This window comes from Emydura macquarii, unplaced genomic scaffold (genome assembly GCF_026122565.2).
Source record: "Emydura macquarii macquarii isolate MOO-44397 ecotype Brisbane River unplaced genomic scaffold, CSIRO-AGI_Emac_v2 contig_2288, whole genome shotgun sequence".
Taxonomy (NCBI): domain Eukaryota; kingdom Metazoa; phylum Chordata; order Testudines; family Chelidae; genus Emydura; species Emydura macquarii.
Genome location: NW_027132425.1, coordinates 326,453 through 342,548, shown reverse-complemented (window position 1 = coordinate 342,548; position 16,096 = coordinate 326,453). Strand labels below are relative to the sequence as shown.

Here is a 16,096-nt window from a genome sequence, read left to right as displayed (position 1 = left end):
GGAGGTTCTTTGAGCTGGATGGTCCCTATGTGTATTCCAAATGTGAGGGAGTATCAATCAGTGATCAGCTTGGAGGTTGATGCAAGGACAAAAGAGATGTTACAATCTGCAGGACTGCACGGCCTGTGGCTGCATGGGCCATGGTGTAATGGGTGATGAAGATATGGTTGCCACCCACATATGTCATACCAGGAGACATCCACCTGGGAGGTCACATGCACCTGTGTTGAGTGGGCCACAATCCAGCTGGACAGCGAGGTGTTAAATCACACATAGCACTCTCTGATGCATGTAGAGACCCACTTTGATATGCATTGTGAAGCAAGGGCTTCGCCCCGGGCCCTCTCTGCAAAGGCCATGAAGAGGCATGGAGAGATGCGAAAGGCATGGGTTCTGGCGAGGTAGAACACAAGTGCGAGGCGAACATCAAGCAAGTGCAGGGTCCTGTCCTCCAGAGTGGCGTGCAGCTTAGGATAGAAGACCGGGAGGTGGATAGACTGATGAGGTGAAAGTCCAAGACCATTTTTGGGAGAAACATATGGTGAAGGCATAAGAAGACCTTATCTTTATGAAGGTCTGTATACAGGGGATCAGCTATCAGGTCGCCAATTATCTGACCCACCTACCGGAAGGAATGGCCACGAGAAAGATGACCTTCATGGATAAGTGTGAGAGGGAGCACGTGGTTAGGGGCTCGAAAAGGGGATCTGGTGAAGGCAGAGAGTACAAGATTGAGGTCTCAAAGGGTGTAGGTTAAAGGACCAGTGGGAAGCTGTTTATCAGCCCCTTCAGAAAGCAGGTGAGGAGGGGGGGCAGGTAAACACCAATTGGTGGTTCACTGGTGGGAAGAAGGCACTAAGTGCTGCCAAGTGGATCCTGACCGAGCTGAGGGTGAGGCCTGAGGGCTTAAGTACTAGAAGATAATCCAAGACAGTGGGGTCGGAGAAGGCACCAAGGGGGAGGTGGTGATGTTGCATCCAGGAGGTGAAGCATTTCCATTTCACTGAGTAGCCTGCTCATGTGGAACCTCGTCTGCAGTGCATAAGTGTATGCCACACTGGTGTTGTCTAAATGCGATCTTCATCCAAAAACCAGGTTGTGAAGTGAAGCGGGCCTCGGCTGGGATGGCAGATTCTGCCCCAGTCCTGGGTAAGGAGGTTCAGCAGAGCAGGGAGGTGGATTGGTGGAGAGTTTGAGTAGGTCTGGAAATCAAAACTGATGGGGCCAGAATGAGACTATTAGTAGGACTGTGGCCCAGCTGTGTTGGTGTGACACACTGCATCCCCATATGCGCCCTTATGGTGCAATTGTGAATAATTCATGTTCACTCTTATTGTGTATTGTTTAACAGAATCATAGATTAGGATTGGAAGGGACCTCAGGAGGTCTTCTAATCCCACCCATTGCTCAAAGCAGGACCAACTAAATCATCCCAGCCAGAGCTTTGTCAAGCCGCTCCTTAAAAAACCTCAAAGGATGGAGATTCCACCACCTCCCTACCTAACCCATTCCAGTGCTTCACCACCCTCCTAGTGAAAAACTTTTTCCTAATATCCAACCTCCACCTCCACCACTGCAATTTGAGACCATTCTGCCTAGTTCTGTCATCTGCCACCACTGAGAACAGCCTAGCTCCATCCTCCCTGGAACCCCCTTTCAGCTAGTTAAAGAGAAGAGTGAAGGGGGATTTGATAGCCGCTTTAATGACCTGAAAGGGGTTCCAGGGAGGATGGTAGTTCTCAGTGGTAGTAGATGACAGAACTATTGTTTAATGCAAAGTATGTCATGTAAGATTTTTTTGGAATGCTCATGGCATACTGGACATTATTGTTATAGTAATATGTTTGTTGCAATGTCATGTGCATGGTTTTATGAGGCTTCACTATGTAATATTCCCAAATATATGTCTCATGGCTTGAGACAGATCTAAACAAGACGCTGAAGAGCAATTCTCACCTCATTAGGACTTGTATAGAACAACCCAGCTCAGCATTCCAAGAACAAAGGACTGGCCCAGTTGTCAACAAATGAATCCATAAAGGACTGCAGTGACTCAGGGCATGGAGGGAACCATGCATGGACACAGTTTGGCACCTGACTCTGAAAGGTGGAACGAAAGAACATGTTAAAAAGTGGAGACACATTTTGCTGTTCTCTTTCTCTTCCACCTCCATCTTCAAACACCACCAAGCAACTGAAATGCTGATCACAGGGGCAGAGCACAGTTGGAGGCAGACCAGCCAGCCTGTGGTGAGAATTATCTGAATATCTAAGGTTGCTGAACGTGTTAAGCTTAGTTTAGAATGTGGCTGGCTTTTGTTTATCTTGATCAAATCTGACTTTTTTTCCTCTGACTTATAAACACTTAAAATCTTTCTGTGCTTAATAAATTTGTTTGTTTGTTTGATCTAAAGCAGTGCATCTGGTTTAAAGCGAGTTAGGGACTCCATTTGAAGTGACAAGGCTGGTGCATATCAATTTATTTGATAAACTGACAAACATATGAGCGTGCAATGTTCATTGGGTAACACTGAACATTGTAAGATGGCAGTTCCTAGGGTTGCATCTGGGACTTGGTGTAGTGGCTGGGGTCATACCATTGCATAATCCCATGAGTGACAGGCTAGAGGCACTCAGCCATTGAGTTGGGGAGCAACTAGCTTGCTGGTGGCTGTGCATGAGCTGCTCAGGCGTGGGAGTTCACACAGCAAAGCAGAGTAAGATGGGCTCCAGGAGTGGGGGATTGGGGGTGACACAATGATTCATCAGTCTAGATTGCAAAGGGGAACATCAGAGGTGGCTCTTGTGCAGGACTTGGGGAAGAAGGGGAACAGGGGGAAAGGTGTAACAGAAACTGCCCCACCATGGAAGAAGGACAGCACTAACCTGGGAAACGCGTCTCCTTGCTCCCAGGAGCAGCAGAGGGGAAACTTTTGTTTTTTGCAAGTGGCGAAAAGGTCCCAGTGTGGGGTGCCCCAGGCATGGCAGATGGAACGGAGAGTGGGGTTGTATAGCTCCCACTTATGATTAAGGTACCTGGTCTGGCTGAGCACATATGCCAGAGAATTCTGCATAGCCGGGAGGTATGCCACTTGGAGTTTGACAATGTGGTGTGTACACCAGTTCCAGAGGTAGATGGACTCTGCACAGAGTGATCGTGACGATGTCCCCTGGCCTGTTTATGTAGGCAACTGCAGTCATATTGTCAGAGAGGTTTTGAACATGGCAGGCACAGAGAATGGACAGGAACGTGCGATAGGCCAAGCGGACCGCCTGCAGCTCCAGGACATGGATGTGCATGCGGGCCTCGCACTTAGTCCAAGCCCGTTGGGCAGCATGCCCATCGAGATAAGCACCCTGACTGACTAGGGAGGTATCTGTGGCTAAGGGGGTGCCTATCAGCACTTTGGAAGGGTCAGTCCACCAAGCGAGGGAAGCCCGGACCAATTGTGGGACAATCAATTTGGCATCCAGGTGGTCAATGTAGGGTCTGCAGAGTGACAGGAACCACAGCTATATATATTATATGTGTAGGTGGTCATGTGGAATCACATGGATGCAGGCCGTCATGTGATTGGGGCTGCAAGACAGCGGTGCACCATGATGCGTGGGTCGTGGCATAGGGCCACCACGAGGGACAGCGAAACGATCTGTCAGAAGAAAGGCCCAAGCTGCCACAGAATCGAGGAGGGCACTGTGACGGTCCCCTCTGCAATCTGGATGGGTGTAAAAACTGTGTCACCCCAATCCCTCACCTCTGGAGCCCATCTTGCACTTGCTATACTGTGTGAACCCACATTCCTGGATCAGCCCATGCACAGCCTCCTGCAAGCAAGTGGCTCTTACCTTAGTGAGTGAGTGCTTCTGCCCTGTCACTCATGGGATTATGCAATAGAATGACCCCAGTAAACACCCCCAGTCCCAGATGCAACCCTGGGAACTGCCATTTTACAGAGTTCAGTTTTGCCCACTGGACTCTGCAAACGTGTCTTTCAATTTATCAAAGAAATTGATATGCACCAGTTCTGTCACTCTAAATGAAGTCTCTACACACACCCAAACCACATGCACTGCTCTAGATAAAACAAACAAATAAGTACTGAAACATTTTAAATGATTATAAGACAGAGGAATATAAATCAGATTTGATCAAAAGTAAATAAAAGGTAAATCACATTCTAAACTAAACTTAATGCTTCAATAGCCTTACAGTCTTTAGATTGTTCTCACCACAAATTGGCTGACTCCTCCTCAGCCATGCCCTCCACATGTGGATAGTCTTTCAATTGCGTGGTTTTATCTTGTAGATGGATTGCAAGAGAGAGTTCCTGGGAGCAAAATGTCTCCCCTTTTAACATGTTCCCCTGCCCTCCCCGACCCTTTCAGGGTCAGGTAACAAAACTATCTGCGCTTGGTTTTCTCCATGTCCTGAGTCAAATGTGCATCACCTTATCAGATGCTTAGGCCAGTCCACTGTTTCTGAAACAGCTGGCTTGTTTTATGCATGCCTTAGCGAGGCGTGAACTACTTTCTCTGCCTTTAGTGTTTACCTGGATCTGCCTCAAGCAATGTGAGAGATATATTTGGGAATATTATATAGCACAGCCTCATAACCACACATCATGGCAACAAATATCCTACTATAACAAGGATGTTCAGTATGTCCTAAGCATTCCAAAAACACCTTACACGCTATACTTTGCATTAAACAATACACTGTTACACTATAAGAGTGAACATGAATGATACACAATCAGGGTGTACATGGGGTGCAGTGTCACAGGCACCAATGAAGTAGATTGTTTGCATTGGGACAAAAACGGATTTCCCCATGCCGAGAGCAGTGAGGAGAGTGCGGACGGCCAATGTAGCCTCAGCGAGGGATGGCGCAACCAGAAGCCAGTCATCTAGGTAGGGGAACACAGAGTAACCCAGTCATCTCAGCTGAGCTGCCACAACCGTGAAGACCCTTGGGGCCAACACAATGCTGTAGGGGAGAACTCTGAACTGGTAGTGTTTGTTGCCCACATGAAAGTAAAGAAAATTGTGGTGGTTGTCAATGTGAAAATACATGTCCTTCATGACAACAGCTGTGCAACATGCTCCCTGGTGGAGGGAGAGGATAACTGATGCAAGCGTCACGATATGGAACTCGATTTTCTTGATGAAGGTATTGAGTAGGTGGAGAGCGAGAATAGGCCTGAGCCTTCCTCCCTTTTTTGGGATGAGAAAGTACACGGAGTAGAAGCCCTTGCTGATAATGGGGTCGGGCACTGGTTTGATTGCGCCCTTCGCGTGGAGGGTGTCTGCCTCATGTTGTACCAGGTTGTGATGAGAGGGACTCCCGATAGGTATCCAGTGGGGGGGCCTGGTACGGAGGGAAGGCAAGGAATTCGATAGAGTAACCATGCTGTGTGATCTTTAGTACCCAATGGTCCATGGTGATCTTGCCTCAGTTGTGGGCAAACAGGACAAGACAGCCGCCAAAAGTGATGGGGGGAGGGGGGCTCACAGCTCTCAACATGCATTTCAGAACTGAGCTTTGGGGTGATGCTGCAGTAAGACATAGGAGATGGTGATGGCTGATGGTTGTGGACACTGTGACTGAGGATACCGTCAGGCAGGTTTCTGGTAATGAGGATAGGCAGCCTGGTATGCTGCGTAGGAGCACAGTTGGAAGGGTGGTTGCTGTTGTTGTTGATGGAGTCCCAGGTGTGACATTCCCCTCTGCAATCTGGACTGGTATATTGCTGTGTCACCCCAATCTCCCCCACTCCTGGGGCCCATCTTTACTTGCCCCGCTGTGTGAACCCCCACTCCTGGGTCAGCCCACGCACAGCCACCTGCAAGCAAGTGGTCCCTGATTTAGTGAATGAGTGCTTCTGGCCAGCCACACATGGGATTATTCAATGGTGTGACTCCCTAGCCCCACATGTAACCCTAGCAACTGCCATTTTACAGAGTCCAATGCTGCCCACTGAGTCCGCGTAGACTTCCAGTAGTGGAGAAGCCATTGGTGAGGGCGGTCTGTGCACAAACACTAGGTGTGGTCTCTGTCCCAGGAGGAGCAGAAAGTCTGCCGGGGTAAGGAGTTGCGGTACCTAAGTAGCGTAGAAGGCGGATACGGTAAATCTAGGTGTGCCGCTGGTAGGAGAGGTTCAACATGCCCAGGGGATGTCTCTTGACCACTGGAGTATGGAGGCATGCGCAGTGCGGAGACCCCGGTTGTGACAGAGGCACATGCCATGGGTGGCTGTTTTGGCGTGCAGCAGGCAGTGGTACCAGGGTGTGCTTCTTTCTCTTAGCTTTACCCTCAGAATGGGGAAGCTTAGGCGGTGGCACGGCAGGGTCTGCACGTGATGTCTCTCCCAACTTGGCATGGGTCAGGGAGGGAAGAACGCTGTCCTTGGCAGCAGTCCATGATGGGGACTTGCTGCTATGCCCATGAGAATGCTTGCAACTCTCGCATTTGGGCTTGTCTTGCACTGGAGGTACTGTTGGATCTGGGCAGGAGGTGGTTGGTGGGGCACTCACTGCCGGTGAAGGGTGGTGCACTGCTCGTTCTGGATTGGACTTTACTTGCGGTTATAAAGCCTCCTCCAAGGGGAACTTCTGGAGGCATAATAGACAAGCCTCACAAGTCCACAGGAGAAAGGACTTACAGATCTTGCAGCTAGATGCACCTCCCCAATGCAGTAAAGGCAATGGCAGTGCTTGTACGTTGTGCAGTCTGAATCCTGGAATGTGGGGCATAGTCCCCTGACAGGGTTGGGGCAGGCCCTGAGCGGGGCAAGACTAACTACACTAACTATCAATTATCTATACAAGAAGAAAATAGAGAACTAGCTAACTATATACAACAGATGGGAGCTTTCTTGTAGTCAGACTACGACTACACGGAGGAACAAGGATTGCGACTCCAACCATGCGGTGGTAAGAGGGAACTGAAAAAGCATTGCCTCGCCTGGCTTCTTATAACCTCGCCTGGAGCACGAGTCAATGCATGACATGTACAGGTCAACGGACGCTGCTAGTGAAAACTTTCAGCTCTGGTGCATTGTGCACATGAGCACTCCGTGTTTGGAATACACATAGAGAACATCAGTCAAAGAAGAATCTATGGCACATATTAAGATGTGACATTCAGAAGTTATCACATTATGTACAGGCAGACAGACAGGCAGATGCCATCAAGTTGAGTGTATGCTGGCAAGCCTGGCCGACTATCTTATGTTCCATTGTCTTTATTCAAAGAGGTCAGTCTTTGGGAGCTGCTGTCTGGATGATGCGTAAATGCTTCACCCCATTCCATCATTTTGAGTCAGTCAGCCATTTTTAAAAATCTATGTGACAATGTTTTATCTAAGCCAGTAGGATTCTTTGAAATATTATCAAATGGTTTACTGAAATCTACAGCTAAGGACTGCATAACACAGCTCAAGATAAAAGTGTGCATATAGAAGCTTTCTTTGTACCCCCCGTCAGTGAGACTGTTTCACATTGGCCTGGTCCCTGGTGTAACAGAGCAGTCTGAAGATGATAGCAGCTCACACTACCTTATTTTATTCTATTCCAGTTGTATACTGTCCTCACTCACCACCATAGTATCTGACCACCTTCCTAAAGTGCATTATGTGACTAACATCTATCATGTGTTTTTCTTTCTGTCATCCATCTCTAGGAGGTGAAATCACTTGTTTTGGTAAGGTTTATACAAACTGATGTGTGTTTTATTAGTGAAGGCAAGGTCAAGGTACACATGGCCCTTGGAACATCAACTGGTGTGATCTCCTACCCTATGGAGATCATCCCGTGGCTGGCTCAGCATCCACAATAACAAAATCAGGCCCATCATATAAATAGGGTGTGCCTTTTTCTATTCATTGGTTTATTATATTTTTATAAAAAAGCAATCAAATTTGTCCAGCCATATTTAATCTTTGCAATCCCCAATCCTGCTTTTGGCTCATGGTTCTCATGTCCACATTGAATTTATTTAATTACTTTTCTAGAGAGAGAAGTGTGACTTACAAGACAAGAATCTGACTGAGGACAGGAACTGCCAGCATCATTCTCTTTTCTTTTTCCCATGGCACTAGATTAGTTTTTCTATAGTCTTTCGGTACTTATATGTTTTACCAGGAGCTACTGTAGAAGACTGTCCTTCATGACTCATTGTTCAAAATTCCTCTCTCTATTTTTTGTTGAAGACAGATTTTAAAAGCAATTCAGGACTTCCTACCTTTGGAATCCTCATTCATTTCACCTCATTACTTTTTAGGACTTCTACTCTGTTTCAGAAGAGCTGTTCTGTCCCACAATACAATGAAGCCCAGCCAATGAACCAAGGCATCCGGCTCCCTTCCTATCCTCTTTCCCTACCCACACAATCATGAAAGGAACCTTCCTGTTCTCCCAACAGTGACCCAATTGCTTGCCAGAAAGTCTTGAACTCTCCTCTCGTCAGCCTTGCCCACCCTTTTGACATGAAGATAAAGTCTCCTCTTCTCTACTTATAGCTGCCTTCCCTGTACACAGCCTACCTGTTCGAACATGAAGGCAAATTCCACCCCCTCTTTGGGAACATTCTCAATATCCAAGAAGCAATAGAGTTTAAAATACAGCTGCCACTGTCCTTCCTCCTCCTCTTCCTCTGAGCCAGCAAGTCTGTAAACCAGATGAGAGAAGGAAAAAACTGATGAGCATCCTTATAATGAGTCATCCCACGGTATAATGCAAGGATATCACCAGAAGAGAACAAACACAACTTCCTGATTTGCCAGGAAAGTCCATGAGTGTAATGGACTTCCTGTTGCTGCCTCCCCCCATTTGGGATATTGACTCAGAAATCTGTGAGGATATGAAGTGCACTAGAACTAAACCATGTTCTTGGAATGATAATTCCAGGTAAAGAGGTGAGGCGGAGCCATGCTATGTCAGAGAATATTCCTAATTTTCAAGATGTTTGTTTCTTTATGATAATTTGGTGCTAATGAAAGGTGCTTGTTTGATAGCCCTGGCAACCAAAGTCCTATATGTATCTGCCAAACAGGTATAGAACAGACAATGGCAATGTCTGTAATTCCTCCACATCACCCTCTGTCTATGTGCCTTATTCCTACCCTGGAGGGAGCACCACGAGGGGGTAAAAGGGTAGCTTTGTTTCCATGTCCACTTAAGTCTTTGCCCTCTCTTCTGAGATGGATAACAAGGCAGCAATTATTAGTTCTGGTTGTGATGTGGTTCTGAAAATTGACCTTTTCATGTTTGTCCTGTAATGAGCCTCTTGTCTCATAACACTCCCTTAGAATGACCTGGAGTGCATGGATTGTGCCACAACACAGAATCATAGAAATGTAGGGCTGGAAGGGACCTCGAGAAGTCTTCAAGGACTTGGGTCATTCCTGATAGGTGTTTGTCCAATCCGTTATTAAAAACATCCACAACCTCCACTGGAAGCTGTGATGCCCTGCACCCCCATGGTGTAATGGTGTATTATCTAATGCAAAGTATGTCACGTTAGATGTCTGTGGAATGCTCATGATGTACTGATCATTATTGTTATAGTAACATGTTTGTTGTAATGTCATGTGTATAGTTATGAGGCTTCACTATGTAACATTCCCAAAGATGTGTCCTCATGGCTTGAAACATATCCAGGCAAAACTCTCCAGGAGTGGAGGGGCAGTTCATACCTCATCAAGGCATGTATAGGACAAACCTAACTCTGCCTTCCAGGAACACAGGATTGGCCTGGGCATCAACAGAAGATCAGTTGGACTCAAGTGAGTCATCTCCCTTCCCTTGGGCAGCTTGGAATCATGAGAAGGTAACGCTCACTGACTCAGGACATGGATGAGTCTATATAAGGACATTGTTTGTCACCTGACCCTTAGGGAGGGGGCAAAACCCCAGAGTGGAGAAGGAACATTATAAAAGGGGAGACATTTGCCACGCTCTCTCCTCCACCTCCATCTACAAACACCACCAAGCCACTGAAGTGCTGACCAAAGGGAAAGCCTGGCTGAAGGGAAACCAGCCAGCCTGTGGTGAGAAATACCTAAGTTTGTAAGGTTGCTGAAAGTGTTAAGCTTAGTTTAGAATGTGTTTTGTTTTTACTGACCAAATATGACTTGTTCTGCTATGATTTATAATCACTTAAAATCCTTCTGTACTTAATACATTTGTTTGTTTTACCTAAAGCAGTGCATTTGGTTTGAAGTGTGTTGGAGACTCCACATGGAATAACAAGCCTGGTGCATATCAATTTCTTTGTTAAATTGACAAACTTGTATGAGCTTACATTGTTCAGTGGGCATAACTGAACATTGTAAGATGGAAGTTCCTAAAGCTGCATCTGGGACTGGGGATATTAAGTGGGGTCATTCTGTTGAGTGGCTGGCTAAAAGCACTCACTCACTTAGTTGGGAGCTGCTTACATGCTGGAGGTTGTGTGTGAACAGCCCAGGAGTGGGGGTTTGCAGAGCAGAGCAAGACGGGCTCCAGGACTGAGGGATTGGAGTGACACAGCAATTCACCAGTCCAGATTACACCAGGGGAACGTCACAGAAGCCTACGCCAGAGTTTAACTACCCTTATACTTAGAAAGGCTTTCTTAATATCAAACCTAAATCTCCTTCGCTGCAGATTAAGTCTGTTACTTCTTGTCCTACCTTCAGTGGACATAGAGAACATTTAATCACTGCCCTCTTTCTAAATGCTCTTCACATACTTGAAGACTGTCTCAGGTCCCTCCCTAAGTTTTCTTTTCTTAAGACTAAACATGTCCAGGTTTCGTCATTGGTCAGATTTTCTAAACCTTTTATCATTTTTGTTGTCCTCCTCTGGACCCTCTCCAATTTGTCCACACCTTTCCTAAAGTGTGTCACCCAGAGCTGGAGACACTACTCTAACTGAGGCCTCACCAGTGCTGAGCAGAGCAGGACAATTACCTCCTGTGTCTTTCCTACAGCACTCCTATTAATACACGCCAAAATGAAATAGCCTTTTCTGCAGCTGCATCGTTCTTTTATTTGTTCTAGAAATGCCTCATCCACCTCCTCCTCCTGACTTGGTGGGAAGAGGTCCAGAGTCATACTTTAATTGTGCTGCAATATCAAAGGGATAGTGCCTTAGATTAACAGACAGCATGGTGTGATATAGAGTAAGCAGGAATAGCGGACAGTGACAAACAGATAAGGAACCCAGATTGACAGAGAGCAGATTGTTTAAGAAGTGGGATGGTGAGAGAAGACTGAGAATTGGCTGTAAAGGGGAAGCCAGATGATGGCATAGTAGAGCCTGGATAGGTAGAGCAGCCCTTAAATGACTAGGGAAGTGGTTGTGAACTGGCCTGTAGCAGGCCTAAGGGAGGCAGCTGTGCAGCCATGTGCTGGGGCTGAGACCCAGGCAGATCACTGAGAAATGGTTGCTGTGACTAACAGAGCTAGTGTTTGGAGAAGACAGCTGATGTATGGCACAAAAGATGTGAACTGATTCAGACTGCAGAGAAGACAGGAAGCAGCACCTTGGGGGCCAGAATGCCTGAGCAAGCAGCAGCTGAGAGAGACTTGCAGGAGATAGACCAACATCCTGCAGGCAGCGAGAAGTAGCCAAGGATGGAACAGCTGTCTTTCCTGGCTTCAGACCATCAGGAAAGTCTCAATAAAGGGCAAGAATTGGGAAAAGTTCAATGGCCCTTGAGGGGACACACTCTCTGTTTTAGAGACTACATCAGCAGGGTCCCAGCACAGAAAGGGGAGTAAAGACACCAACTGCCATCCTAACCCTGAAGGCCGAAGAATACCTATCAATGACCCTAAAGTACAGAAGGATCCACCCTGGGAACAAAGAAAGTACAGAAATAAGAGAACAGTCCTGCTTTCAATTAGCTGGTGATTAACAACTGCACTGAACCCAGAGGCAGCATGACACAGCCAGGCCCAGAGACTTACATGACAGCCAGCAAGTATCGAAGATGGGTAAAAACATGGAAACTTTGGGTCTCAGTCTGCAATTGTCATCTTGGAGCATCAGATTCACATCTGACAGAGGCCTGGCTCCCTCCTCATGCCCAGCCTAGTTGGCTACTAGGCTGGCTCAATCAATGCATAAAAGGACTGGTCATTACATCACACCAGCTTGCAGAACTTTATGAAAGTGTGTGTGAATGTGACGGCTTTTTAATATTCTTACATGTACAATAAACGTGGCATATTGCCTTGTCTCCCTGAATAAGATCCTGCTAGACTTTTATTTTGTAAGTATAATGCCAGGTGACACCCAGAGCCAAGGTAAGGTCTGTGAGACAAATGACTAAAACTAAATCTTCCTCTCCTCCAACGGAGCAGTGCATTTGAACAAGCTCTGAGGGACAAAGATAGCCTTATTATGCCCTCCTACTGGACTGCCCCAAGGGATTTGGTTAGGGATTACTCTGCACTTTTTATTACTGACCATGAAGACTTGGTACCAAGAGTATTTACTCTCTTTTCTGACTCCTAACCCAATAAGGAATTACTGAAACCTGGTGGGATTGGAATGTTAAAATCAATGGTTATAAACTGTTTAAGAAGGATCAAGTCAGCAAAAGGTGTGTGGGGAGTGGCACTCTACATAAAAAAATGGCATTACTTGGTTCTGAGTCACTGAAAACTCAGAAGAAAATTATCTTGAATGCTTATGGATCAATGTCTTAGCAGACAAAGCACAAGATCGGGTAATGGTTGGTGTCTGCTGCAGACCACCAAATCACACTAGAGAACAGGATATCTGGCTCCTTATGCACCCATCTGTAATGTGTAGTGAAAATGCGTGATCAAGGATATTTCAATTTGAATGGCATATGCTGGAGGCCTCATGCTCCTAGTACTAAAATATTCTTGGAATTTCTAAATATCATAGATGGCAATTTCCTAACTCAAAAAGTATTGCATCCAACATGGGGGAATTCTCTACTAGACCATTTTGTGACAGATCAAGAGGAAATGATCACAGAATGAAAAATAAATGGTAGCTCAGGGACAAGTGATCATGACTTGATCACATTTATAATGTGCAAACACAGTAAAGTACAGACCAGTGATATATATATTTGGTACTTTAAAAGGGCCAGTTTCATAAAGCTAAACACAATGAAGAGCCAGATCAGCTGGGAGGAAGAATTTAATCAGAAAAATGTGAATGATGATTGGGAATTGTTTAAGAACATTTTACTAGATGCCCCAAAAAATCACAATCCCACAATTGATGAAGAAAGCCGTATTGGCTAAAAAAACCGGCCTGGGTTAGAGGGGAAGTGAAGGCAGCTATAAAAAAAATACAAGAAATGAAAGGAAGTAGAAGTTGACAGTAATGAATACTAATCATAAGCTAGGAATTATAGAAAATTGATAAGGGACTGGTCAACAGAGGTAAGGCCAAATAAAATGAGTTTTAAAAATATATTAGGAACAAAAAGCATCCTAACAAGGTTATTAATTCATTACTAGATGGAAATGATAGAGTTATCAATAATAATACAGAAAAGGTAGAAGTGTTCAATAAATATTTCTGTTCTGTATTTGGAAAAAAAATAAATGAGGGTGTTACATGTGATAACACTCTTTCCATTCCAGCAGTAACTCAGGAGGATGTTAAACCGCAGCTACTAAAGTTAGACATTTATATATCAGGAGGTCCAGAAAACTTGCATCCTAGAGTTTTAAAAAGAGCTGGCTGAGGAGCTTGCTGGACCATTAATAATGATTTTCAGTAAATTGTGGAACACTGGGGAAGTTCCAGTAAACTAGAAGATAGCTAATGTTGTGCCACTATTAAAAAAAAGTAAACAGTAAACATGTAAACATGATCCGGGTAAATATAAGCCTGTCAGTTTGACAATAATTCTGGGCAAGAGCATGGAGCAGTTGACATGGGACTTGATTAATGAAGAATTAAAGGAGGATCACATAATTAATCCCAATCAACATGGTTTTATGGAAAATAGATCCTGTCAGACTAATTTGATATCTTTTTTTGATGAGATTACAAGTTTGGCTGATAACAGTAACAGTGCTGATGTAATATACTTAGACTTTTGTAAGGCATTTGACTTGGTACCGCATAACATTTTGATTAAAAATCTAGAAAGATATAAAATTACCCTGGCATACATTAAATTGATTAAATGCTGGTTAACTGATAAGGTCTCAAAATGTAATTGTAAACAGGAAATCATAATTGAATGGGTGTGTTTATAGTGAAGTGGTGTAGGGTCAGTTGTTGGCCCTACACTATTTAACATTTTTTAATCAATGACCTGGAAGAAAACATCAAATCATCACTTATAAAGCTTGCAGATGACACAAAAATAGGGGGAATGGTAAATATTGAAGTGACAGGTCACTGACAGAGCGATCTGCATTGCTTGGCAACCTGGACTCAACCAAATAATGTGTGTTTTAATATGGCTAAATGTTAATGTATATATCTAGGAACAAAGAATGATGGCCATATTTGAAGGATAGGGGGCTCTATCCTGGGAAGCCGTGACTCTGAAAAAGATTGAGTAGGATCAGAGAGGTTATTTTACCTCCGTATTTGGCATTGGTGCAACTGAAATACTGTGTCCAGTTCTGGTGTCCACAATTCAAGAAGGATGTTATTAAATTGGATACAAGTTCAGAGAAAAATCCCAAGAATGATTAAAGAATTAGAAAACATGCCTTATATTGACAGACACAAGGAGCTCAATCTATTTAGTTTAACAAACAGAAGGTTAAGAGATTACTTGATTACCATCTGCAAGTACCTACATGGGGAACAAATATTTAATAATAGGCTCTTCAGTCAAGCAGAGAAACGTATAACATGATCTACAGAAACTAGACAAATTCAAACCGGAAATAAGGTGCAAATTTTTAATAATGAGGATAATTAACCATTTGAACAACTAACCAATGGGCATTGTGGATTCTTCATCACTGACAATTTTTAAATCAAGATTGGATGCTTTTCTAAAAGCTCTGTTCTAGGAATTATTTTGGGGAAAGTCACTGGCCTGTATTACACAGGAGGTCAGACTAGGTGATCACAGGGGTCTCTTCTGGCCTTGGAATTCTTTTTTATCACTACAACAAATGTTTGCATGATTCATTACACGTAACCTACCAAGGGCTAGAACCTATGGAGACCTAGTGTTTGGAGCAGCTGACAGGTGTTTGCCCTGAGCTCATGGTACATATACATGCTATCAAGCAGCATAAGGATCACTCACTTAACCAGGGAATTTCAGAGCTAGCGTTATTCAGTCAAGCGTAGTCAGTTATAAGGATCCTCTGAAATGTTCTCTTACCTCTCAAACTTGGCAAGGATATCAGCAACAATTACCCGACTCTCAATGGCCCTGTCCACGTGTTGATTGCGTTCAAAGAGGGCAAACATATTACGACTGTCCTCCATGGCAAGCCCTCGGATCAGCTTCTCAACGACCTGCAGGGAAGAGAGATAAGACACCTTAGGTATTATCACTCACACAGAAGTCTGCCTTTAAAATAGGAAGAATGAGCCCCAACGCTACTTCCTCCCCCTAGAGCTCCAAATCTATTTAAATCACGTGCAAGAGAATGTCAGGGTTACTTCAATCAACAAGAGTCCAAAGGCAAGCAGGATTCTGTTAAATTAATTTTTTCATAGAGTCATAGATTTAAGGCCAGAAGGAACCATTACATCATCTAGTCAGACCTCCTGTATATCACAGGCCCGGGAATTTCACCCAATTACCCCTGTTTTGAGCCCAATAACTTGAGTTTGACTAAAGCATAATTTTCAAAGAAACATCCAGTCTTGATCTGGAGACATCAAGAGATGGAGACTCCACCACTTCCATTGGGAGTTTGTTCCAATGCTTAGGAACTTCCAGAAAGTGTTTCTGAACATCCAATAACCATTCTCTCTCTGTGGGTTCTTTTATGTCTCTCATCACCATAGCAGCTGAGAACTGCAGTTGAATGGCAGCAAGGACTCCCCGTCAAAAAGTTTAGCCAGACACTCTCAGGCATCCTGCCCACTACAGCCACCTATCCTATTACTTCCCCGCACCAATTAATACTACCTA

At 44.8% G+C, this 16,096-nt stretch overlaps 1 protein-coding gene across 1 annotated transcript in view; it reads right to left on the bottom strand.

Annotated features, from left to right (window-relative positions):
- LOC137161235 (unconventional myosin-X-like) overlaps positions 1–16,096 on the bottom strand; it is a 279,065-nt gene that overhangs the window by 15,556 nt on the left and 247,413 nt on the right. The window contains exons 37-38 of the mRNA XM_067560340.1: positions 15,335–15,471; positions 8,544–8,667 (exon numbers count right to left, since the gene is read on the bottom strand). Of these exons, the coding sequence (XP_067416441.1) occupies positions 8,544–8,667; positions 15,335–15,471 (261 nt within the window). The remainder of the gene's footprint in view (positions 1–8,543; positions 8,668–15,334; positions 15,472–16,096) is intronic.